Source organism: Polyodon spathula, chromosome 5, assembly GCF_017654505.1.
Source record: "Polyodon spathula isolate WHYD16114869_AA chromosome 5, ASM1765450v1, whole genome shotgun sequence".
NCBI classification, from domain to species: Eukaryota; Metazoa; Chordata; class Actinopteri; order Acipenseriformes; family Polyodontidae; genus Polyodon; species Polyodon spathula.
The window spans coordinates 62,180,686-62,207,730 of NC_054538.1; the positions used below are offsets into that span (position 1 = coordinate 62,180,686).

The window sequence follows — 27,045 nt, forward strand, 5'->3', positions numbered from 1 at the left end:
ATACATTACATACAAAAATATCCTTTCAAATACATATGATGATTTGTTGTCCTACAAAAACTTCACCCAAATGGATTGGAAAAGTGTTTTTTGGTGATGAATTACAACAGAATACACAATTGGTATAAGCATCTAACTATACAGTAAGCATATAAATGAAATTAATGTATGTTTTATATATAAAAAAGTACATTGTACAAATAAAGTGGAAATATAAATAAAAACAAAACAAATGGAGGAACCCCAAGAATGAATAAGGTAACTATTCATTTAATGTTGTCTCTTTACACCTAACCTTGGCAGAATCAATAGTTAAACCATTCTATGCAGCGTTGTGACAAACAACTAAATTATATAGGAACAGTTACAGCTTTAAAGCCTCCACAGGAGGCAGGCAGGCTTTCATGTACCAGACAGTTTTCAAAGTAAGAATCCAACACACTGAACCACTTCAACTCATGTCTCCCACTGCAAGGTACTTGGATCAACTGCAAATACTTTTTATTTTAAACAAACAATCTGCACAGATTAGAAGTTTAATAACCTGCCAAGATTAGAGGAGCAGAAACAACTGATGTTTTAAAAGATCTTAATTGTCGAAACTGACAACCAAATAGAGAATGTCACACAGAACTATACTTTTTTTTTTCTTTTTTCAAGTTATTAAAACTACATTTTCTTGCAAATCAAAAAAAAAAAAAAAACACCGTGATTTAACAATTATATACAGAAACAATATCCATCATACAATAACGTGGTTAGGATAGATCTAGCTCATCAAGAGGTAAGCAGCTAGCATTTCAATTTAAGGCAATTGATTTGGTGAATTTTCAGATTATTAGGAGACATGGCTAAGGTATCCGTGTGATATCCAAAAAAACACAACTTTAAAAAAGGTGCCTATACAATCACCACCTGCAGTCTTACTTCAACAACCTTCAGGACAATTATGGGCAGGCAACACTATTTAAAAAAAAGTGAATGGTTTGAAGAGTGATAAATTACAGAATAAGGTTTACCTGCCAAGAGACACTTGTTATCGATTTAGGGTCAGTCTGATGGAATTTTTAATAACACGAAGGTTGTTGGTTGGTAATGGAGATGATGCATCTGGCAATTCATTGCTGGGCAGTCTCTGTCAAAAACGAACAAGGTACAAGAACAAAAACACCACCACACAATAGGAAGATTCAAGTTAAATATAGAAATTTCTGTATTAATTAATATAAATTTAAATACAATTTATATATGGGTATATATATATATATATATATATATATATATATATATATATATATAATATATATATATATATATATATACATATATATATACACACACAGATATATACACACACTAAAACTTAAAACACAAGTTTATTTTAGTATACTCCAGCAATACAATGTGCAAACAGAGTGGCACAGTTTTACCCATCGCAGCAGATAAGGTTTTAGGTAATTACCTTAAAGTCAGGATTACTTTTAAGAAATACTGTACATACTTCAATGCTAACTTATGGGGTATGCATGGTCACATGTTTCTGGCAATTCCAGGGCAGGCTACTATTAGCTGTTCTAGCAGATCCATTCTCTAGCTACCGCAGGTAGTATATTCACAATTGACCATTATGATGCCAGGAACTAAACCAAGTACAAGAAGCTTGGTTACATGCAAACAAGTTGTGTAGCAAACTTTCTATGCATATTTAAAATTTAATGCATAAAGATTATACATAATTCATCCCCCCCCCCCCCCCAATAGTTAAACACTCAGTACGCAGCTTATCTGAAGCGCTGGTTTTACCCGTTAAACTCATTTAATAAGCAGTACCTGTGATCGCGATGTATCAATGGTTGGGATTGGCATAGGTTTAGTTCCTCCAAGAATTTCCTGTTAAAAGATTTACCAAAATTAAATATTTCTGGAACAAAATACGTAGGTTTTGTGTATAAAAGTATAACAGGAGAGAGGACTTTTCATGAAAAGGTAGTGTCTTAATTATACTACAGGTTATAAGCATAATTGGGAACAAATACTTTAAGATTTAAAACGTGTTTTAATTACATTAGCAATTACCTATATGTTTTTTTATTTTTTTTAAACTATACAAAATGTAAGAAATAAAGCAGTAAAGCATACAAAAATTAAGACAACAGTCCTTTATTTTTCTAAAATTGTTTAGTTTAAGATGGGGTCCAAATTACTGTTGTATAGGGAGGGAATCTATAGTGCGGTGGCAGATTAAATGGATTTCATCCAATTTAAATTAGAACTGAAGTGTGGAAAACAAAGGTCAACATAAAACAAATGACTTGCAAGTAAGTGCTATTGAGGTATGTACAACTTTCAGCTGTTTGATATCCAATCTGTTTTCGATGAAGAAGTCGAAATTAGTTTAAAGTCGAACGAATACAATTAAGTATTAAGAGAATTAAACTATTTGGAATTCCCAATAACTTTTCTCCCATCAACGCAGGAGACCTGAAGGGCTGGTGGACGTCCCACGATTCCATGACCAAAAAGCTTCCTTTTTCACCCAGAAACTCAATTAAACTCAATACATGAAGTCTTGCATTCAGCTGTTTGTCAATTTACCATAACTTTTTTAATATTAGGTCTACACAGAGTAATTTAACAGATGTGACCATCTCAAACTTCTAGCTTCATTTATATATAAGCAAAAGGAAAAAAAAAAAAAAAAAAAGGTTTAAGTTAGGGTACGCAGGCAGAATGTTTTAGACATCTGAAAACAACCAAAGTATGAAGCTGTGGTTATACTTATTCAAGTCTTGTCATAACTTTTGGATTTGTGTTATCATATTAAATATGTTAATATGAACCATGAATATTTCAGCAAAGTGTGCAACGAGCTCTAGAAAATGCTGCTGGCTTTGTGCTGAAACTGCCAATGCTTTTTAATTGCAAGTTCTCTCGATGTTATTGTTCGGGTTGTAATTTTATCCAAAGGTCGGTCTGTGTGGGGAAAACAGTTAACTGAAAAGATTCTTACCTGGCTAATAATTTGCACTGTTAATTTCTGTAGACCAATTCAAGGTGGTCAGAATAACCCAATGCTATAAATTGGAAACCAAATCACAAAAAAACACAAAAAAACACCCTAATGTTTGCATAGTGAATTAAATGCCAAAAATGGTGGCTTCCTCGATCTGAAATCACACAAATGAATGACTAATTGAAATTTTATAATATATATAAATCCAGCCGATTTTAAAATTTCAATACCTTAAAACACTTTAAAACTGCTCCTTATCACACTAGTATCTGTCTGCTGGATTAAGTCTCAAAGTAGTTTAAACAGAATTTCATTACTGCACGAAGTCTGGTACATCCTCATATCGCAAAATAAAATTAAAATAAAAGAAACATGGATGCTTTTTTCTGGTTATGCTTTGGAGGGGGAAAAAAGCATGTTGAAGTCTGGATTCAAAAACATCCTCTGCATATCAGTTCCCTAGAAAAACTGCTTGCTAGGCAAACAGGCTGCTTGTACTTACCAATACCTGCCCTGGCCCTTGCTCTTGACCATTGTTGTCAGGTGGGTACGGTTCTTTGAATGTAGAATCATCCGAGATAGTCAGCTGAAAAGACAAACAGCAGTATCATGGCGATGTAATGTTTGAGTAAAATGGATTGACTCTTAATACGTGCATCTTCAGTACTCAAATTGTACTCGTTCCGATGCAAAGTTATCTGTAGAGAGCAGGGGCTTCTTCATTACAATGAAATAAATTTTTCCCCACATTGATTTAACACATCAGTGGTTCACGATCTTCTGGTAAAATAAAGTAGCCAGTTCAACACCATCCTTACCTTCTCTGTGTCTTTCAGTCTCTTTGGAGATTCCTCAATGGAAGGAGAATGTGGTCTTTTGGGAGCGGTGTAGTTTGCATTTGTTACTCCATTAAGCAACACCTGGACTGCCTGGCTATTCGTTGGCGATGCCAGACGTGGAATAACATTCAAGCCCACCACAGTGGGGATGGTGCTTCCAGCTGGAGGCTGCACAGATTTTACTGCAGGGGCATCAACAGGCTCTAAGAAAACCAAAAGATTTTTCAGGCGAGTGGTTCTGACATTAAAAAGCAAATATGTATATTATTCTAGGGATACGTTAAGGTTACATACTTGAACCAATTACAGGAATAGACATCCCAAGTTCTGTTTTTGCAGATGAATCGAGAGGCGGAGACCCATCTACACACATTGCTGGTATTTTGCTTGGTGTAATGCTGTTAAAAAGCAGTTTTAGATGTTCATTTTACTTTCATCCAATGCAGGACTATGAACTTGCACAATTACGAAAAGGAGGAATACCAAAGATTTCCTCACTTTTGGGAGTCCTCTGCATCAGTGTTTGGTTTGGAAGGCTTGCTCGCTGGTACTGGAGAGCTGAAGGGTGTTCCAGTGTCAGTGTCCCTTGAGCTGTCCAATGGGTTACCATCCAGAGAACATCGCTTGGACCCACCTCCATTTGAATTGCGGTTTATTTCTGCTATGCTCTGTATGGGGGGGGGGGGGGGGGGGATTGATTCAATCCATTGTCAGTACTGGGAGACGCAAACATAGCAAGGTTTAAGGACAATACATGCCATAAAACTTTACCTTCTTTTTTTTCTGCAGAACATCTGGTGGTAGGTACTGATGGAGCTGCCTTTTCTTTACATGAGTAGCTTCAATTTTCATGCCATCTTTCAACATGCTGATGTTATTTGCCTGTCTATACACTGAAAGATTTTATTGAAAAATCGGCAGTGTCAAGATTTGCACATAAAACAAAGACTACTATGGTTCTCAGCTGTACCTGGTGTAGTAAATAACTTATTAAAATATATGGTATCAGTAGGGCTCTTAGTTTTTGTTCTTTTATTTTGGTCACGTGATGTGCGTTTAAAGTTATACTGAGCCGACAGTTTGTTAAACCTTTGGAAAAGCATTGATTATGAAACAATATCACTTTAGTTTTTTCTCCTGTAACTTGAAGACAAAAAAAAACCCCACACACCTCCTTATTTAATACAAACCAAAACAAAGTTAAAATTGCTTTCCCCAAACTTAAAATCACTTGTTGCAAAAATGTTACAACCCGTTTGCAAAGAGTTTCCACTTAATTACGACTTAACAAAAGCTGTCTTTTTTACATTATCAATGAAACAGAATCATAGTCTCAACCAAGATACAGAAGAAAAAAACTCAACTTTTCCAAGAGTTTAACTGAATGGAGTGGGCTAAAAAAATAAATAAAGGGACATCACGTGATCACAAACAAAAACCAAAAACAAATAACCCTCAGTATCAGTCAAACACAAATTGCAGCAGAATGTCTCACTACTCATTTGAAGTCTCACTTCAAAATTATGGTTCCAGCATTTCAATTAGTTTTGTATAAATAGAGCTATTTGTAAAGTACTCAGAAATTACCAGATAGCTGCAATAACAGTATCTGCTAGATTTACAAATAGATTGGAGACTTGGAGCATCACTTTAAAATTGCTGAAATACAGGGTGTAGGAATACTTCCTTTTTGTTGGGTCTTTTCAGAGACGCTATGAAAATTAACAAAAAAAAAAAAAACACACCACACAAACAAACTTACCAGTATCTGTGAATGCCTGGATGTCATAGGTCAGATCAATATTCACACTTTCTGCATTTTCTACCTTTTTAAATGAGATGCCAATGAACCACATTGAGACAAAATCCTTTCTGAGAGAGAGAGAGAGAGAGAGAGAAAATACACAAATAAAAAAAATGATCTTTAAGGAACAAAATGCTAGTAAAACTGATGTCCTTAAGTATACTTGTCCCCTCCCTGTTGAACAAAACATACAAAAAATAGGATATATAAAAAAAAAAAAACTTGTCGGGCTTTGCTTTCAATGAATAGAGAGCACAGATCAAATCAACTGGCGATTAATAACCATTTTTGGTTCATGAAATTTAAGATAAAAAAAGTGGCAGTCGTAGAATGAATTACTGGCACTGGGTTAACAAGGCACATGCTCTCATATTAAACAAAAGTTTGGTATACAAATATTGTAAAATAAAATGCCAGAATACAATGCACTAAAACAGAATGCTAAATATTTCTTCACTAGGCTTCCGAATGATAGATAGTTCAACAACTAAATTAAAAATGACTTTTTGTATGTTGATGTCAGTAAATGGGACATATCTTTATACAACAGGATAAACTAGTGAGGTTTTTTTTTTTAAAGTTAGCAAAAATGACAATGTAAAATATGTAACAATTAAAAATAAATTAAAAAAAGTGTGATTCATAATATGGGAAACGCTGAAACATGGATTCTTTTTCACTATATTTCGGTTGGTTGCCAGCTGTAAGATTTGCATTTTGTCAATATGGTTTGTTTGTTTAGGGGCTACATGTCCTATTTGACACAGCATTTGTCCTTCCAGATTTGTAGTGATTCAAAATGTTTACAGTTCTGATGCCATCTTTGAATGTAAACATCAATTTAATTTCTACTTACATCTGACAGACCGGCGCTCTTGAAAGCTTGCGATTCAATTGTTTTTTTTAGTTTGTTCAATAAAAAGTATCGCCGCCTGCGACAGGGAAACCATGTTGCTGATTCTTGGGAGTGCACAGGTGCCTTTAGGAAAGCAGCTGGGACGTGCAACAGGAGATGCGATGCTAAGCAAATAATTGAGCAGGTGTGCTTGCCCGGCACCGAGCTGATCGGAAGGTTCGGACTGGCTGGGGGGCATGACCAGGAAAGCTATGGTGCTCAAAAAAGAGTCTGCTACAGCTCGAGACTACTGCACGGCCACAACCATAAAGACAGGCACAGAGAGAATATTGCTGCGTTTTGTTTGTTGTGTTGCAGACTCTTATCCCAGGAGCTGAAGCTATGGAGCCAGCACTAATCCCTGGAGGACCTACTCCTGCACACAACCACCCAGGAGAGCATCCTCTCCACAGGATTAACTACCACAGAACCCTTTAACATGGAGACAGGAGTCCCATGAGAAGACAGGGACTCTGGCAGCCCAGGAATAGGTTAGTTTAGGGGATACTGACCCCAAACAATGTACAAAAAAAAAAAAAAAAAAAAGGTTTACATCAAGTAGCAGGTTCCTAGAGCAGGACCTTTTCTTTTAGTGGGACAAGTACTACCCTTGTGTAGCAACACTTTAGCTTTGTTTTGTTTCCTTTATTAAATGTGACACTAGGTCTACCATTGCTGGTACTGTAGTGTCAGCACTTGTGTTTATTAAATCTGCATGCCTGTGCAGCGTGTCAACACTCAATGCTCTGTGTCTGATGACCCACTTGTGTAACATACCCCCCTTGTTACACAGCCTTTTTTTTTTTTTTTTTTTTTTTTTTTTTTTTTACAGTGCGAAATGGATAACCGGGTGTGAGAATACACATTTAACGCTTTTTGTAATTTGTATTCATGTCATATGTTCTTCCTAGAGCTGGCAGTCAAACTTAACAGCTCCTATTGTAGACAAAAGCAATGTAAAATTAGTAATATGCATTAATCGATAGGTTTGTTATGGTTTGTTTGACTGAGGGTTTGCGAATTAAAGGGATATGTATATGCAAGTATACAGTTTAATTATGAGGTTTAAAAGGTATGCATTTTTAAATAGGGTGTTGGCAAGACTTCCAAAATTTTGAAACTTGCGTGGCTCTTTCCAGCAACAGAACAAACAGTGGAGAAAACAAAAATTGGCATTGATTAGGTTATTAAAACACAGAGGACAGGTTCCACAACAATGAAAGTATTCTTAGCAAGCTTTATCCCTTTATAATCTGAACTCCAACACAGTGCAGACCTGTACACAGGCCTAGGAGAGAACTCCAATCAAACTGCAGGTGCTCTAGCACCAAGTACGACAGATGTCAAAACAGACTAGTAAACCTTTTAGTAGAACTATTAATTAGGTCAGCCTATGGTAGTCTTAATATTGGAAAGAGGAACAGACAGAAGCAGATTTTTGGTGAAAGGATGTATTCCCAGTCCTATACCTCTTAAGCACTAATTGCTAAAGTAAAGAAATACACATTTCATTTGAGTATTACGCATACCAAGTAATGACAATGTGAAGCCTACTTAAAATCAGAAGCTCTCTGGTTGGCTACTATATGTAACAGAGTTTTAAAGAGTCCTAGTTAAACAGACATGAACAAACGAAGTTTAGAGTTGTACTTCTATTGGATTTACAACATTGTACACACTTGTAAAGAAGTCACTGACTAAAAAAAAAAAACTCACTCATTGCAATGCTCCTTTGATCCAGGAAATGACTGAGGGTTTACATGTGCAAGTGTTATGTACTCATTGCGCTCCAAGTTTCCAACTAGAACTCGAATCTTGGACTCAACGAGACCGATCCTAGAAAAAAAAACAAGGAATTTATATTTTAGCACTACATTAAATTCAAACATTTAAAATAAAGAATAAAATGTAGTACCAGCTTACCATTCCAAGTGGTTTTCTTCAGTAGATGCACTGGCTGTTAATACAATATAATGCCTGTGAATTACAAGAGGGTGGGGGGGGGTTACTTTTTTTTTTTTTTGTTTAAATCCAGGTTTAAAATGCAGCAGGAAATGGCGTTTAAAGTACTTGTTAATATTGAAAATTAATCCATCAAAGGCTTCATGGCCACACACAAAACCCAAACCCAATAAAGCAGTGGTGGCCAATACACCAAACACTGCAATCACCAGTAAGCGATGGCCAACAATTATTAGCGAGATTTAATCTAAAGTGTGTAATATGTATTGTTAATGTTTATTTAGCAGACACCTTTATCCAAGATGACAGAGATTAGGGTGTGTGAACTATGAATCAGCTGCAGAGACACTTACGTCTCACCCAAAAGCAGAGCACAAGGAGGTTAAGTGACTTGCTCAGGGTCACACAGGGAGTGAACTGGGACTTGAACTGGGGACCTCCTGGTTACAAGCCCTTTTCTTTAACCAATGGACCACACGGCCCAAGATAAACAACAAAACCACAATACATGTGCAATCAAAGCATATGTAGTTACAAAACAAACTTGATACCTGGTGTAGGCAGGGCTCCACGCTAACTTTAAGGCATATGTTAAATTCAGGCGAGCAAAAAAAATAAAATTACTCAAATTTATAGTTGAATATCTATGAATTTCTTTCCTTTCTTACATAACACTTGTGCATCAACAAAATCATAAAACTCCTCCCCGGCTGAGTTTTTTTTTTTTAATATATCACACACACTGGGGGGGGGGGAAACGACACTTTAATTTCTAGTTGCACACTACTGCAAAAAGTTGACTCATTAAAAGCTTTCATAAGGGAAGGCTGACCCCAACAGGCCACAAGTGGTATTACTGCCAACTGCCACTTACTGCTTCACTATACTGTCACAATAGAAGGCTGAACCCAAAGGACTGAGTGTAATTGTGAAAGTATTGTCTATTCAAGTTAATAAAAAATAGGGGATTTATTTTAGAACCACATAACATTGTTGCTGCTAAAACCCAAACTATATAAAAAAAAAAAAAAAAAAAAAACACCCAGACAAACTGAACAGTCAAAAGATCCAATGTGAATTCATACAACTTGCAGACTTCCAGAGAGTATACTTGAATTAACATACCTACCAGTTTCAGACTGAATCATTACTCAAGGGACAGAGGAATCAGTGCGTTAAAGTATTATGAAAACTGACGTACTTCCAAATAGTTAACAAGGAGATGGATAAAGTACACTTGTGTACAATGCAACAGTTCATACATATCACTTGAGAGAAAGTACTGGCATACCACGTGACAAAGGCAGAAGTTAGTTAATGCATTAAGCCTGAAAAAGCAACTTAAATAAAAACACACAACCAATCATTGCTGTAAATACAAACTTTATACACACACAAAAAAAAAAAAAAAAAAACACACCATGATTTACATGCAAAAATGTAAGTGCGACACGCATACTCTGCTATCTACCCCCAGATTCTGATAAAACATATTTAGTTTATGTAGGAGTCTACTTAAATTGCAGCAAATTTACATATTTTATGTAGGTAATGGAATAAAATTAGGATCTTGCAGACCTGTTTAACATTAAATAAATCAATATATAATATTTCAGAGCATTATAAAAGCTTAAATAGCGGTACTTGCTTCCTTACAAAAAGAAAAACACACTGCTATCTGTCAAAGGCAAGCATGCAACATCACCCAGCACATTCTCTGTGGTGTGAAGATTGCCCGTACATTCTGCATCCACTGAATTGGCTGGAAGTGTAAGGCAAAGCTTTACCAAGTTATACAGGATGTGGAAATCGATTAGAAACAGTCCCAATACTCGGTTACCCAAGGGCATCTGGCATAGTTTAATAAAAAGGCCATATATACACCACTTTCACTGTCATCTTTGTTCCATTCAGGAATTTATTTTACTAAAGTCAAAAGAAAGAAAACACACCTATTTTGAATCAAATTCTAAACTAAAAAGTAAGCAGCAAGTTGTTTGGACCGAGGTGGCTGTGCTGGATCGTACATGTAGTACTAATTTAACATGGCTAAAACCGACAGGAATACTTTTGGTCTGCACCGACTTTCAAGTTTGGATTCTGGAACCTGTGCTTTACATTCTGGTTTGGCAGCCTCTGTAGAAGCCTTTCATTTAATGTGCTATTTAGCTTCAGAATCGCAATCTATCGTATTTTTGCCCAAGTCACACTACAACACGTGCAAAACAATTTAACTCCATCTGCATGTAAAGTTTCTTTGGAAATTTCTTGACACAATCCTTAGCAGAAATAACCTAAATCAAAATAGGCTGATTTAAACACCGCTGACATGTGAACAGTAAACAAGAGTTATCAGCTTTGGAGTTTCTGTTAGTCTAAGAGCATGTTTTTTATTTGCCCAAGTGCAATGCACACAGGACTGAATGGATAAAAAAAAAAAAATTACATTAAAAAAAGTCTATCTACAGAATTAAGATATGTAGTTTGTAGTGTGCAGTAGTTCATTTAAAATTCAGTTTCTTTACCCCCACCCCCCTCTCCGTACTAGTCCGGTATTGCATTGGTTGCTAAAGAGGTGAATTTTGCAGTGACCTCTCAATTTTCAGGAAAATCGCAAATTAGGTAGATCTCTAGTTATGACGTAGAAATATTAGGGACTTCTAGCAGCAGTTACTTTTAAATACCTTTTCACCATATGGAAAAAAGATATACATACTTGTACTTTTGAAAAAGGTTTGGTGGTTCGAAGAGTTTTGACCATTCCACTTTCCCTAGAAGTATTTCATCAGTGATAGCAAGACCTAGGGGAAAAAATAAATAAAATAAAACAAAAACAAACAAAAGATTGGGAAAAAAAAAAACAATACAGAAAAGAGTACATAAGCACCACCAAGTTATTAATTTATGGGGAAAAAAAACAAACAAAAAAAACACTGCAAGCTAACAATTACAATTTAAAAGTCTGCCCTAAAGATAGATACAGATATATCTGTATCTCTATATCTATATCTATACACACTTATATAAAATTGACTGCAAATGTTAATGAAAGAGACCGAAAGAGGAACAAACTTAGTATAAATGGACAATATAAAAAATGTATGTTTGGCAGTTACCGTGCTTAAACTCTTCAGTCATTATTGTTCGTGTTGATGTAGACACGTTGTACGTGGAATTCTGTTGTGGATAGGCTGGCGTTATGATTGGCATTAAGTGGTATCTATCCAATGGATTAACCTGTAAAATGGTGTAGTGTTATTTAATATATATATATATATATATATATATATATATATATATATATATATATATATATATATATATATACATACAAATATACCTTATATATATATATACACATAATATATAATATATATATATTATATATAGTGTGTGTCGCGTCTCTTTGCAAACACTTGGGGTACTATTTAATACCATTAATGTATCAATTTCATCACTGATCATTCCAGGTTCCTACCAAAACCACTCCAAGAACAAATCAGAAAAATCATCAAGGAAGTCACAAAGAACCCCAGGAGTAACATCCAAGGATCTGTACGCCACTCTCGCCTTGGCAAATGTGAGTGTTCATGCCTCAACTGTCAGAAAAAGACTGAACAAAAATGGTGTTCAGGGAAGGACAGCCAGGAGGAAACCACTGCTTTCTAAAAAGAACACTGGTGCCCATCTGAAGTCGCCAAAGAGCACACAAATGATCCACAAGACTTTGGAACAATGTTCTCTGGACAGACTAGTCAAAAGGTAGAACTTTTTGGCCTAAATCAGAAACGTTATGTTTGGCGAAAACCAAACACTGCGTTCGAACAGAAGAACCTCATCCCAACCGTCAAGCATGGTGGTGGGAGTGTGATGGTTTGGGGCTGCTTTGCTGCCTCAGGACCTGGACGGCTTGCCATCGTTGACACAACCATGAATTCTGCATGGTATCAAAGATTCTAGAGGAGAATGTCAAGCCATCTGTCCGTGAGCTGAAGCTGAACCGAAAGTGGGTCATGCAGTAAGTCAATGATCCTAAACATACAAGCAGATCTACAAAAGAATGGCTGCAGAAGAAATTCCGCATTTTAGAACGGCCTAGTCAAAGTCCGGACCTAAACCCCATCGAAATGTTGTGGCAGAACCTGAAGCGAGCTGTCCATGCAAGGAAGCCCTCAAATGTCAGAGTTGAAGCAGTTCTGTAAAGAGGAATGGGCCAAAATTCCCCAAAACAATGAGAGAGTGACCAACAGTTACAGGAAACGCTTAGTTGAAGTCATTGCTGCTCAAGGGCGTACCACCAGTTACTGAATCTAAAGGTTAACATACTTTCACACATGGACATTGAATTATTAGTGTAATTTGCTTAAATCAGGTTATCTATATATTAGGATTTAGATTAAGATCTAATAACATGCTAGGTTTGAAATGTGAAAATCTTAAGGGGTTCACAAACTTTCTCGGCACTGTGTGTGTGTGTGTGTGTGTATATATATATATATATATATATATATATATATATATATATATATATATATACACACACACACACACACACACACAGTCAGGATTTGGTCAATGACTGACAAAACCATTTTCACGATCTGACCACTGACAAATTATCAAAGGAAATGAAAGGTTATTTTGGTCTTCGAGAGTTATTTTGCTCAAATTGCAAAATGGAAAATTAATATGAAATTAAGAGGTTGGTTGTTAAATCTAAGGATGTTTCAATTTAATAAAATTATATTAATAGATGGGCCAAGATCACCCCAACAATGCTTAAAAAGTTAAAGTAACAAACAGTTTCAGAGGTGCAAGCTAAATCAGTCATTGCTACATTCATATCACCATCCCTGCAGATTTCATTACCCGTGGGTCCCAGACAGGCAAGTTTAAATTGCTCTCTTCTGGCTGTTTCAGAAGCACAGGGTTTGGCCACTCCCTAGTAGAAAAAAAAAAAAAAAAATCAAATAAAAAATTGGAGTTCCTCAATCCAATAGGACATTAAGTAAAACAAAAAAAAAAAAAAAAAAAAAAAAAAAAAAAAAAAAAAAAAAAAAACAAAAAAAACAAAAAAAAAAAATAAAAAAACAAAAAAAAAAACAAAAAAAAAAATAAAAAAAAAAAAAAAAAAAAAAAAAAAAAAAAAAAAAAAAAACAAAAAAAAAAAAAAAAAAAAAAAAAAAAAAACAGACCTGATGAGGATGTGCACAGAGTGATCGCTACCTAAACCACAGATGCTGCTTCGGATTTGGGGAAAAGCCTGAATTAAGGGGGATACAGAAGCAGGCATGTTCCTCAGAAATGCCTCGCTCTTTTCAACACTGTTTGTCTGTCTGTTTCAAAGTTATTACTTTAAGTTATTTTCAAAATGCCTACTCTAATGCACTGAGGTTTGAGGTCTGTCCTCCAAATCACTACAGGAAGCAATTAAAAAAAAAAGAGCTTTATTTTTTTTGTTCGGTACCACATCACGGATCATTCTTGCTGTATTACCGATTTGACAGGACTTTAAAAAAGTTAAGTGTAAAAAGTTATCAGGATGTTAAATGAAAAGATATTACAGGTACATCATCTACACAGTAGTAGCAACACATTGGGACTTAATTTTCTATTTTTCGGAACACTGCACTTACTCTTGAACCACGGTATTACATAGACTGACTAACCAAATGTTTGTCTCTAAATGTAATTCATAAACAGGGAATTGTGGATTTTTCTGTTAAACTTAAAATACCAAACAAACAATTTAGGGACATTCCACACACTGTGTAAAAAGGTGACTGAACACTTTATACCATATTAAAATTACTCACCATTTTGAAAAGACCAAGAAAAATTTGTGGACCAGGGTTGCTGCTACTGCATTAGGATACAACTGGCAGGTTCTTGCAACCAGCATTGCCCAGGAGACACCGCCGAGAAAGCCCAACATGTTTGAGTAAATCCCACGGCCTGAAAAGCAGTCAATTCAGAATACAAGTTTATTAGGCCCATTATATTCATTTCAGTCACTGTGCTTCACTCTTCAATCCATTTACTTACGTTTTGCCCAAAGCTTGATGGCTCTCAAGGTCAGCCTGAAATTCTCCTTGTTTGGCACCAAGTGCAGAATTTCATCAGTGACTCTGCAACCTGTCAAAGTTTACATCAACAAAAAGTATTGTTTTACACACATCAATGCAAAAGTAAAACATGGAATAACTCAAATTTACCTGGAAGAGGTTCCAGCTTAGTTCTACATTTTACAACAAGGACTTGACATTACTTATTTTGTGTAATCAAGATATATACTTTGTTTTACAGTTCCTTATCCCTGTAAGGTCAATTCTGAAGTCTGCAAGGAAAAGTTGTGCACCACAGACAATTCCTTATTTTGTTTCTGAACATGGAAAAGCTTAAAGTGCAGGTAACACACTGTACAAGACTGTCAAATGTTTCTTCAGATTTTCTAAAGCAGATAAACTTACCATTTAAGCTACGAATGCATCTTATGTCAAGATTTCGCAAGTGTGAATCACCTCGAAGGTCCAAATTGTCTGGAATGGACGGCAGAGCCAGCCTTGCAAACAACAGATCAATCTGCATAGACAACAAAAATTATGTAAAGAATTGTCAATCTGCAAAACATTTTCATGTAGAGATTTGTTACCGAAGCAGCTTTTTACACAAATATGACTTGCAGAGCATGAGCTGACACTAAAAGGCAATGAATTAATGAGAATTACTGCATCTCTTGTTTGTGTCTACTTACATGGTCATATCCTAGGTTTCTAGCGGGCTTACCAAAATACAACTTCAGAATATTTCACACAGTAAAAGGGACAACTGAAGATTCAAATCTCTTCCCCAAACAATTTTTCCATTAAATTATTCTAGGGTGAATTGCAACTAACTAAAAATAGCGTACTAACTGGGGATGATCCTGTGGTTAGTACAGAGGATAGGTCTGCAGGATAGTTTCAATTGCAACAAATCAAAACGCTTCCAAACTGACTTAGGTTTTAAGATGTTCAATTACAACAAACAATGAGGATTGTAAAACAAGGTGTTAAGTTAGTATTGCTTCTTTAGACCAGTGGTTGGCAATAAAAACCGACAGCAGGCCAAATGGCCCGCGGGCAGCCGCAGACAGGGCCACTTGCAATAGCCCCTCCCCCTGCCCCAAACAACGTGTTGCAGCATGGCACAAGGCATACAAGCTCATCAATAAAAATAAACGCTGGTCAAGCCATTAAACCAAAAAAGAAAAAGTAACAATTGCGATAGTATGTCTTTGTAACCGCCAAATAAAATTAGTAAAATAATATAGCAACTGTGTTGTATCTATTGTGACAAATTAGGTTTAGTTTAACATTCCGATATGTTTTAAGTAGTGATGAGCGATTAATCGAAAATACGGTTAATTTCCGATTAAAATTAAACACCTTCACAGACTTCGAACAATTGATAATTTTGATCGATTATTATACTATAAAAGTCTTCTTTATGGTCACATCATAAGTTACTTCTGCATCTCAGCCACTTGTGAACTGCTGAAATCTCATCAGGCAGCAGCAGTTGGTTACATCTTTTTCAATCACAATTGTCTCTGGCATTTCCTCCAAAACAGGGTTTTTCCCCCCCGACAAACTTTGAAAACGTTTAATTTGAAAGTGTACTGCAAAAAGCAGAGATTCATTTTTACATTGTGTACAATAGTATTATAATTACACATATATGGAATGAACAAAATGAACACCTGAAAGAGCTTTAAAATTATAGTTGAAGTATGCACTACTCTTGCTCTCCCGTCACCCCCTCCCCCCCCTTTATTTTCTTTGTTGCAATCGGTACTAAGATAGTACAGAGCTGGGAATGATCTGCAGATAGTACTGTACTAGCTAGTACTCAAGTACAGAACTAAAATACTACAATTCAAGTTTGTTGAAATTGACCACTATTTACTAGATAACAGGCAAACACTTCACCTCAATGCTGTCAAACTTAAACTTGATGACTGGTACAAATGCATCTTCCACAGCCTGTAAACAAAAAAAACAAAAAAAAAATATGCATCTCAGACCAGATATTTAAAGAATGAGTTGCTTAAACACATCACGAGTAGATCTTATCACAATTACTCATTGTGTTTGGGCAAGTCTGTGTCAAAGTGCTTTTACCCAAGTTCCGAAGCTGCTCTTCAGTTATAGTTCTCTTACCAACATGTAACAGAGACGAGCAGATAAGGTGTTGTATATTGTAAAAGTAACATCCAACATTGTAATATTTATCAAGGTGGGGGCGATTAATATAAATGTATATTTAGTAATTGCTAGAAGAAATCACTCAATTATTGCAATCATACAAAAGGGAACAGTTAATTTAATAAATATGGTTCTGAACCGACTTACTGCAACATTGAACGACTACTCTAAACTAAATTTTACCAACATGCACCCCCCCCCCCCCAAAAAAAAAAGACCAAACTGGAGGCTTCTAAAATAGTCCTTATGAGACTACTACAGGCCCTGACAAATTAGAACACTACAGCAAGTAGCGGGTTTCCGCAAAAAATAGCGTTATACGCTTACCTGTGTTGCTACAACTGTTTCCATAAGGTAACTGCAATTAATTGTTAACAGCCAGACAACATTTTAAAACACTGATATGTCCATTTCAAAAAGGTATTTCACATATCAGCTCTAGTGCACTTGGGTTTGAGATCATGGGCGTGTCGTCCTATTGCTGCAGGAAGAGCGATTGTGTTCCTACGACATCATGGGTCGTTACTGCTGTACAAATGGTTGTGGGGGGAAAAGAAAACCCTAACCCCCCCCCCCCCCCCCCCCCCCCCCCCAAAGACAGAGTAGCTTTATTCCAGTTTCCAGCATCTGAGGTGATTAAGCTACAGTGGACGCCAGTTGTACGTGTTTCATTTTGATTGTAATGCATTTCATTGTATCCCTTACATGGATGAGCCCACTCGATGGCATGCATTTCAATGAACATAATCTATAATGAACAGCACTGAAAGCATAGCAAGGTCAGGACATTAATGGAAATCTTCACATTTATATATTAATCTATGCAATAACATAATTACTGCCTGGGGCATGCATTTAAATACTGTATATTTACAAGGATCCAGTTCACACAAACACCCTCTAAGAAAACAATTTGTAAATGCCGACAAACTAAATCAACAGAAACAATGACTAGTAGCCAAGGTGCAGGATTTATTTTTTCTGTTTATTCATTTGTGTGCTTAATAATGAACGCATTCTAAAATGTGTCATCTTTTGCAACGAAACAAGACACATTGCCATGTGTGTGCATCAGAGTCCTCAGCTCAAAGAAACAGAGTCTGATATGTCCATGTCTGGGGACTACAGTGATGTGGATTTTGTGCCTGAATTTGATTTTCCCAAATAAAGGTAATTACAGGAGAGAAAGAGCGAGAGAGAGAGAATGTGTGGATACAGTATATTTGTTTTAATTAAACCTAGGCTCTGAAGCAGCTACAGGTTTATAAAAAGGTTCTTTTCTGACATTACAAGACTTCCAACAACTGTCTCCATATGGACAAGCATTTAATTGAAACATTTAACGGAATTATTATTTTGCTCCAAGTTGCACAATTTCTCCTTTAATGGAATGCAAACACTTATCACTGAGGCCCATCTATCTATATACAAACATGGCATTCCATTGGTTTGTATACAATGTCCATGCCGACGGAAACATGCCCCGACAGCCCCATAAGCATTGTACTTAGCTTTCAGACTAAATATTTACAGAATACTTAACTGTTACTATAACCACGACTAAAATTTAATTATACCAAATCACGTTTATCTAGGGAACACTATTGCCCAATTGTTTATAATGAAAATGTGTATTATGTTTTCCCTTCATTGTAAATAAAGTGATCTGACAATTTAAAAAAAAAAAACACTTAATAAATTAATCGTGGTTATCATAGCAGTTTAAGTATTCTGTAAATGGATCAGTCTAATAGTTAAAAAAATACAATGCTTCCGGGGCAGAGGGCTTGTTTAAGAGATACACGGCCATATATAAGCCAATGGAATACCGTGTGTATGCATAGTGCCTATAGAAAGTCTACATCCCCTTGAACTTTTTTCACATTTTGTTGCGTCAGTGCCTTAGAGTTTCATACATTTAAATGAGGATTTCCCCACCATACTCCAAAGAAAAGTTTGAGAAAAATTATATATTAAATACAAAACTGAAAGATCATAATTGGATAAGTCTCCACCCTCCTGAGTTAATACTTGGTTGAAGCACCTTTGGCAGCAATCACAGTTGTGAGTCTGATGGGATAGGTCTCTACCAACTTTGCACACCTAGATTGGTCAAATATTGACAATTCTTCTTACAAAACTGTTCAAGTTCTATCAAGTTCCTTGGAGAGCGTTGATGGACAGCAATCTTCAAGTCATGCCACAAATTTGATTGAATTTAGGTCAGGGCTCTGACTGGGCCACTCAAGGACATTTACCTTTTTGTTCCTTAGCCACTCCAGTGTAGTTTTGGCTGTGTGCTTTGGGTTGTTGTGCTGAAAGGTGAACTTCCGTCCCAGTTTCAGTTTTCTTGCAGAGGGCAGCGGGCTTTCCTCAAGGACTTCTCTGTACTTTGCTCCATTCATTTTCCCTTCTATCCTGACAAGTGCCCCAGTCCCTGCCAATGAGAAACAACCCCATAACATGTCATCACCATGCTTCACAGTCGTGATGGTGTTCTTTGGGTGATGTGCTGTGTTTGCGCCAAACATAACTTTGCATTTAGGCCAAAAAGTTCTGTTTTAGTTTCGTCCAACCAAACTTTGCGCCACATGGCTACAGAATCTCCAGTGTTTTTTTTTGTATACTTCAAAACGGGATTCAAGGTGGGTTTGTTGAGTAATGGGTTCCTTCTTGCCACCCTACCATAAAGGCCAGATTTGTGGAGCGCTTGGGATACTGTTGTCACATATACACTTTGACCAGTCTTGGCCATAAAAGCCTGTAGCTCTTGCAAAGTTGCCACTGGCCTCTTGGTAGCCTCTCTGATCAGTCTCCTTGCTCAGTCATCCAGTTTGGAGGGACAGCCTGATCTAGGCAGGGTCTTGGTGTTGCCATACACCTTACACTTCTTAATAATAGTCTTGACTGTGCTTAAAGGGATATTCAGGCCTCTGATTTTTTTATACCCATCCCCTGATCTGTGCCTTTCAACAACTTTGTCCTGGAGTTCTTTTGAAAGCACCTTGGTGCTCATGGTTGAGTCTTTGCTTTGAAATGCACTACCCAGCAGAGGGAACTGACAGGAACTGCTGAATCTATCCTGAAATCATGCAAATCATTACAATTTAAAAACAGGTGGAGGCCACTTAATTTAGGATTGCTATTGCAAAGGGGAGGTGGACACTTAACCAACCAAGCTATTTCAGTTTTTATTAATTAATTTTCTACAAATTTCTAGAATATTTTTTTCACTTGGAAGTTGTGGGGTAGGATGTGTAGAAAAAAAACAAAAAACAAACAAAAAAAATAATGCATTTTAATTCCAGGCTATAAGGCGACAAAAGGTGCATTTTGAAAGGGTGTAGACTTTCTATAGGCACTGTATGTGTATGTATATATGTGAGAGAGAATACATGCCTGTCTCCAGTCATATGAGTGAATGCGATGAACTCATTGGCTGCTGACTTTGAGAATTGCGAGTGAGTATAACACACTGACCGATGTTTAAACTTTGAGATTGCGATGAGATTGAGATTCGAAGCATAACACACTGCCCGATGCGACTGAAAAAATCATGTCGCTATTGATTGCATCGGGCAGTGTGTCCAGGGATTAAGCCATTTACACACATCTTGTATCCAACAAAAACAGGTATAAACATTATTCTGTTTTTATCACTACCCTAATAACCCTAACAGATTACAAAGAAACACTGTCTGAAGAGCTGTACTTGACTCTTGAGGATAGAGCACCAGCTCCCCATTGCTCGTCCTTGGAGAGACCGATGAAGCATACCGCAGTTTGTCTACACAAAACACAATTCAGTAACCCAGGCAGGATGCTGGTGAATTACTGGTTTCTTTTGTGATTAGGTTATCTCTTCTGATGTCCTATACGTATCAAATCTATAGTGCTACTAAAAATGTAATAAAACAAACGTTTAGTCTTATACAGAAGGCATTGAAACGTTTGCATATTTCATGAAGTTCTTACTAGTTCAACAAAACCACAACTTTTCTGGAGTGTTAAGTTACTGGTACTGAACCAATGTTTTTAAAATCTGTGTATCTAATAAATTACACTGAATCCAGTCTAATGTTCAGACAACCAGACTGCATTTGTATGCTTTGCACATATTTAACTGAAAGCTAGTTTTACTTGTTTGCACATCATAATATTTGTACAGTAAACACAGAAACTAATAATTACTATTAGTTAATAGTGCAAAGATTATTGGCCACATTACCAAACAGGTAACACAGCATAAGGACCCATGATGTCAAAGGGAACACAAGCCAGATTTCAAACCCAAGTGCACTAGAAGAGACATGCTGAAAAGACCTTTGAAACAGACTTTAAAACTTAAGTGTAAAAAGTTGTCAGGATGTCAAAAAAAAAATGAAAAAAGACAAATTACAGGTACGTTAGTTGCAGCAAAACATGGGGACGTATAACTGTATAATTTTTTGGAACCCTGGCACTTACTCTTTAATAATGGAGTTTATGCAGGACAGAAAGATTTAAATATATTTCTAAACATGCATGTAAATTGTAGTTTCATTGCCAAATATACAAAGAATAAAAAATAAATAAAATGCTCAGTTTTACAATCGATTACATTAAAATCAATAATTGAAACACTTGCCCTTAGATCTTTGATCCCTTCATGTAGTTTAAGTTTTTCAAAGAAGGACTGAAAGAAGTCTGGTCTCTCTACGTGGCGTGGAGAAACACAGAGTGCATCAATATCAGCCCCTGAAAAGACAAAGTCAGGAGTCCAATAATATGTCAATATCATGCATGGGGCTTAATTGCAAAAATATCCTTCCAATATTTGAACACAAATTGGAAATATGCAGTGATTTAATACATGTATTTATTTTTGGGAAAATGTTAAAGTGTATTCATACCTTTGGTGTGTACTCCAAGTCTATAGGACCCAAATGTAAAAATTTTACCACCAACATTTGCACTTGCTGAGAGTGGTAGGTTCTGTAAAAAAAACAAATCGGTTTTATAAAAATAAATAATTGTGTGTTGGGTGCTTACAAAATTGTGCACATTAATAAATGATATTCAGTAGATTAAGGACCATTACAAAAATGTTGCTTTTAGGCAACTACAAACATATGTTAGGAACACAGCACATAGAAAACAGTGGTCTCTCCATTATTTTCAATACATCATAATACTGCTGACCTCCTTTTTTTACTTATTCAAAACAGACACTTTAATCCTGTTACTGCTTGTACTTTAGCTTTCAAACTTTTGTTTTAAAAAGTTAAAAGCAAAAAAATCATTGAGCACCAAGTAATGTACATCCCTTACCACAGTGGTCAGTTATAAAAATGTTAGTAGATTACCATAACCTACAAACAACTTCTATAAAAATAAAAGCTTGACATGTTCCTCATTTTCTAGTACTCAGTACCATCTAATTAAGAATGGCATAACCAAGTGAAAACATTTGGGTAAGTGGTTCGAGATACAATTTAAATTGGAGACAGGCACCTGCTTCTATCAGAGCATCATAATTAGTGATTAAAAATTTTAAAGATAAGACACTCTCTAGATACGGACAAGTCTAAAAGGTGACATACATGATGTACAGCCACTGCCATTATATTCTTATTTTCAGAGATATACCCATTTTAACTGAGAAAGGGTAGATTATCAGCGAAAAGCCTTGAGCCACGCATGAACCGTTTTAATATACTATTTTTGCTGCATTATACAAATTCTGAAACAATATTTCAAACACAAGTATCTCAAATTATACAATTTGCTTTCAATTTAAACAAAACATTTATTGTGGCTCTGCCTTAGATTTTGAATCATCCTTCGATTTATCTATATAAATCTAGAATTTTTATGACGTATGTCTGAGATATTATCAAATGCAGTCCTGTCAGTAATCCTAGAACTGCCTTCAATTGTAATCACCTTTAGGGCTACCCATTTTCCAATTTTGGGAATTCTGTTTTAAGAAAAAAAAATGGCCAGTCACCACCCCACCCCACTTTTTAATCAATGTATTAAACATGGCATCTGAACATAAATATAAGGTTGATAGTTAAAGTAAATTAAATGTTACCACAATTTATTTATTATAAGCCAAGGTTTTCAATAAGACTGTTGCTGCAAGTAAAACACCTAAAGACACTTCAAACCTGTCAATTGTTATAGGCATTACTTGGCTCATTGCTGGCATTAAAATAAGCAGGAAGAACTAGAGATTATATTACAACAGTCCAGAAAATAAAATGTCCAGCACTGTTGTGAGAATCATATTTACCGTCTTCCATTGACACTAGTTCAGTCTACAAATGAAGGTGTTTTGAAAAACCAGTTTTTTTTTTTTTTATTTCTGGCATTACAATAAAAAATATGAAAGTTTAACAGTTCAGCAGTCATGTGAGAGCAATCCTATGTACAGTACTCCACAAATTAAGTTGTACTGGCATTAGAACAAGGATAAAAATATGAAGAAAAAAATGCATACCATTAACTGACTTGTTGCTCTACACAGGTTCTGTGTTGTACATCACCCAATTGTAATTTAAATAGAGCCCCTTTAATGTAAAATGCATAATTAATCCTACCAGGTGTTTCTTTGCCAACTCTGCCTTGTTAAATGTAGCAAACAAGGTATGTCTCTGGACAGAATGTATTTATGAAACCAACCACGTGTAGTGTAGCGACTTCACCCCTACAGTAAAGCAATAAATTTATTTTTAATGTAGCCACAAAAATAGCTTTGAGCTTGTTTCTTCGTCAGATAACATAATAAGTAAACGGCCATGGTTTAATATTGCTAATTATAGTGTTAAAGGAAGGAAGCATGTAAAAAGAAATAAACTAAACAATAATTAAACTTGCAATTAATTTGGCTTACTTCACGAAAGCCCAGTCTGAGCACAGTACAATTTTTTTTTTTTTTTTTTTTTTAATGAAAAAACACAAAAACATTAAAAGATTAAGTTAACTCAAGTCAAGGTTCTGCCTACTGAAAAAAGTACCAGCACTTTTCTGGGTTGACTACACCACTGCTGGCAATATGATATTTTAATGGTATTGACTCCTACATGATCAATGGAATGACAGCAAAACTCATAACCAGATTTTTTTTTTTTTTTTAGACCCATCTTATTGAAACACTGCATTTTTTTCCTTTGTTGGTGCAGCTGCCATTTGAGTTTCACAGAGACACGCCAGTGAAGTCACATGATGATTAAACTCAACTTGCAACAAATGCACATGATATATCTTCAATTACTATGATACATTTAAAATGTGTATTTGACTAAATTAATATTTTGATTACATTTTTGCCGCGTTTCAAAACGCTCAAGATGAGATTTCTGTAATGGTTGTTTTCTTAAAGGGAAATTGTGGAAATTGAGCATTGTGATTTTTATTTATGTTTACCCGAGTACTTACACTTCTAAATGCAGGAAGATTTTGCTTCACCGATTAGTATTCAATTTACGACAAGTTCAAAACCGCAAAGTTCATGAGCAGCACCCTCTAGAGACAGACTTGCTAGATGCCTGCTTCACCCACCCTGTGCAAGAATGTGACGTGCATTTTTACAGAGGAAAAAAATCAGAGAATCAGCTGCAAGACAGACACATATGCTTCTGTTAATGCTTTCATAGAATGATCTCAAAAGGCTGGAGTCTTGGTTAAGGTTGATATTTAGGATAACTTGCAAAAGTTAGTAAACCAAGTGTGAAGGCTGTTGCTAGTTATTGTGAAAAATGCACACATTTTAGCTTTAGAGGAACTGCTGGCCATTGGTGAATGCATTTTTTAAAATGTGTATTTGTTTGAACTGAATAAAACTTAATTATGGAGATCAGTTAATCTGTTCTTAAATTCATTTAATTTCTGAACTTTGTGTTAAAACCGGTAACATTTGCCCATTCACATACTTTACTGCAAGCTGAAAAAAATGTCCAGGCCAATTTGTCAGATTGCAAGTTCCAAAACTACTGCCAGGAGGGATTCTGGTATAAAGTTTTGTTGAATTACAAACTAATGAAGAAAAGACATTTAAAAAACAACTTACCTTAGTTTCACTTATTTCTGCAATCCACTCCTTTACTAAATCATTCAATTTACCCAAAACAACCAGTCTGCAAAACAATAAAAAGGGGGCAATTAATTGGTTGGTATTTGCATACTACAGGCCACTTGAACCGCTCATTTTTTTGCATCCTTATAACCTGGCCCTCCAAAGGTTGAGATTGGATGAAGGACTGTCACTATTACTTGAATATAAGAAAGCTTACAAACGAGGAGGCCATTTGGGCCCATCTTACTTGTTTGGTTGTTAGTAGCTTATTGATCTCAGAATCTCATCAAGCTGCTTCTTTAAGGATCCCAGGCTGTTGGCTTCAACAACATTTCTGGGGAGTTGGTTCCAGATTCCCCCATTCTTTTTGTAAAAAAAAAAAAGTGCCTCCTATTTTCTGGTCTGAAAGCTCCTTTATCTAATCTCCACTTATGACCCCTGGTCTTTTTTTCACATCAAAAAAAAAGTCCATTGGGTCAAATAATTAAATAACATGCAAGCTGGGGAAAATCAACATTTTCTCCTGCTTAAATAAATAATTGGAAGGGGGTGGGGGGTACCTGTGGTTTAACTCTTCCTCATCTTCAAACACACCAAAGGGTTTCATTGCTTCAGTTAACTTCTGTGTGTAAATGTGATCCAGTTCTCTGGGAAAAGCCAGGCTGATTGAAGAAGTGATCCCATAATGTTTTTGAGGCTGCTGCAGCTGTCCCCCTTGCATAGCACTATTGTTGCTGTCGATCACAAATAAATAGTCAACTCCTACCTCCACCTTTTTAAACCTCTGCCACCACATTTAGGTACAGTATAATTATGAACAGGCACAAAAGACATTAAATGTATACATGACAAGCACATTTGCTTGTGTGCAGGTCTACATCACTGTAAAGGGAAGAGAAAGTGAGAACCCAAATGAAGAAATTGATCTACAGGCTTTTGATAGTCATAATACTGCTGAATATCACTCTAGAAGAATTTCCCCATCACAATTGACCTATATTGATAGATATAATACAGTGCAAGTTAAGGCCCTTTGACAGATTACAGTATACAAACTGCAATTCACGTTGCCCCCCCCCCCCCCCCAAAAAAACAAACAAACAAATACACTAAAACTAAACATATTAAAATGGGGTCCACCAAGGATCCACTATATGCAACATTTACTGGGAAAAAAGAAATCAAGGGGTGGGGAAGGAATGGGCAATCACATTTCTATTTTGGTGATCTTCAATGCATGTATTTACTGGTGATGGAAATTGTATAATTCTCTTTGGTGCCCTGGTAAACAATTTCCTAGGCGACTCTGTTTAAATAAATAAATAAAGCCTTAAATCTGGATGTATAATTTTGCAAAGACAGGCCTGATTTCCAATACCAAACAAAATTCCTTTAACACCAGGTTTGTTTAATGCAGACCGGGTAATAGTCTAATGTTGCCAGTGACAAACAGGCACTGTATCCTACTTTACAGAGGTCTGAAAATAATCTATGAAATATGTATATCTTTTTCTGACGGTTCTTAGCTTTTACTGGTTCGTTGTAGCTTTTCAAAGACATTACCTGCAACACTGCAGTTGAAGTACAGTACCTATAATAAATTAACCAGGTAGCGTGCATTTGATCACCATGAACGAGCTAGACAGTGCGACTGAGAAACTGCGATAGCGCTTAACAAGTAGATTCTATAACTTACTAGAAACTAAATGCAGTATAAAACAACATGTTTACATTTATGTCATCACAAGAACATGCACATTTCTATTAAAAGTTCAAAATGTCAAGGCAGAAAAACACTTTCTTAGCGTGGTTGTGCAATGTTTACACCAAGCAACTTAAACGGAATTCAACAATTTATATGACTTAATAATCAACGCACAGCGACACACCTATAAAAATATGCCATGTATTATCATGGACGGCTCCCATTGATAATCCTTAAAAAATATTCCTAATTGTTATTTTAAAAAACAATAAAATTAAGTTAGAATTACAAAACAACACATAGGCCCATTTGTTAATAAGTCGCGGAATAACCTTTTCAACCATCAAAACACATGTAAATAAATAAAAAACATGCTATCAATGTTATAATGAGATCAACCCACTTACGCCGACATTTCTCTCATGACACCCCGCGACGCTTTGTCTGTAAAGATTTATAATTAATTTCTACAAAACATATAAACTCAGCCAGCAGCAGCCCCTATCACTCTATTTATAACAA

At 35.9% G+C, this 27,045-nt stretch overlaps 1 protein-coding gene across 1 annotated transcript; it reads right to left on the bottom strand.

Annotated features, from left to right (window-relative positions):
• On the bottom strand, window positions 1-27,045 carry LOC121316141 (poly(A) polymerase gamma-like). Its single transcript, XM_041250959.1, has 22 exons — window positions 26,931-27,045; window positions 25,379-25,552; window positions 24,813-24,879; window positions 21,652-21,733; window positions 21,387-21,496; window positions 16,484-16,537; window positions 14,984-15,095; window positions 14,559-14,648; window positions 14,330-14,468; window positions 13,383-13,455; window positions 11,630-11,750; window positions 11,230-11,314; window positions 8,475-8,528; window positions 8,268-8,387; window positions 5,615-5,724; window positions 4,624-4,745; window positions 4,351-4,520; window positions 4,147-4,250; window positions 3,832-4,055; window positions 3,516-3,599; window positions 1,831-1,890; window positions 1-1,135 (listed from the first exon to the last, which is right to left on the bottom strand). Exons 1-22 carry the CDS (start codon window positions 26,945-26,947, stop codon window positions 1,037-1,039), a joined length of 2,271 nt encoding a protein of 756 aa, XP_041106893.1. The 5' UTR covers window positions 26,948-27,045; the 3' UTR covers window positions 1-1,036.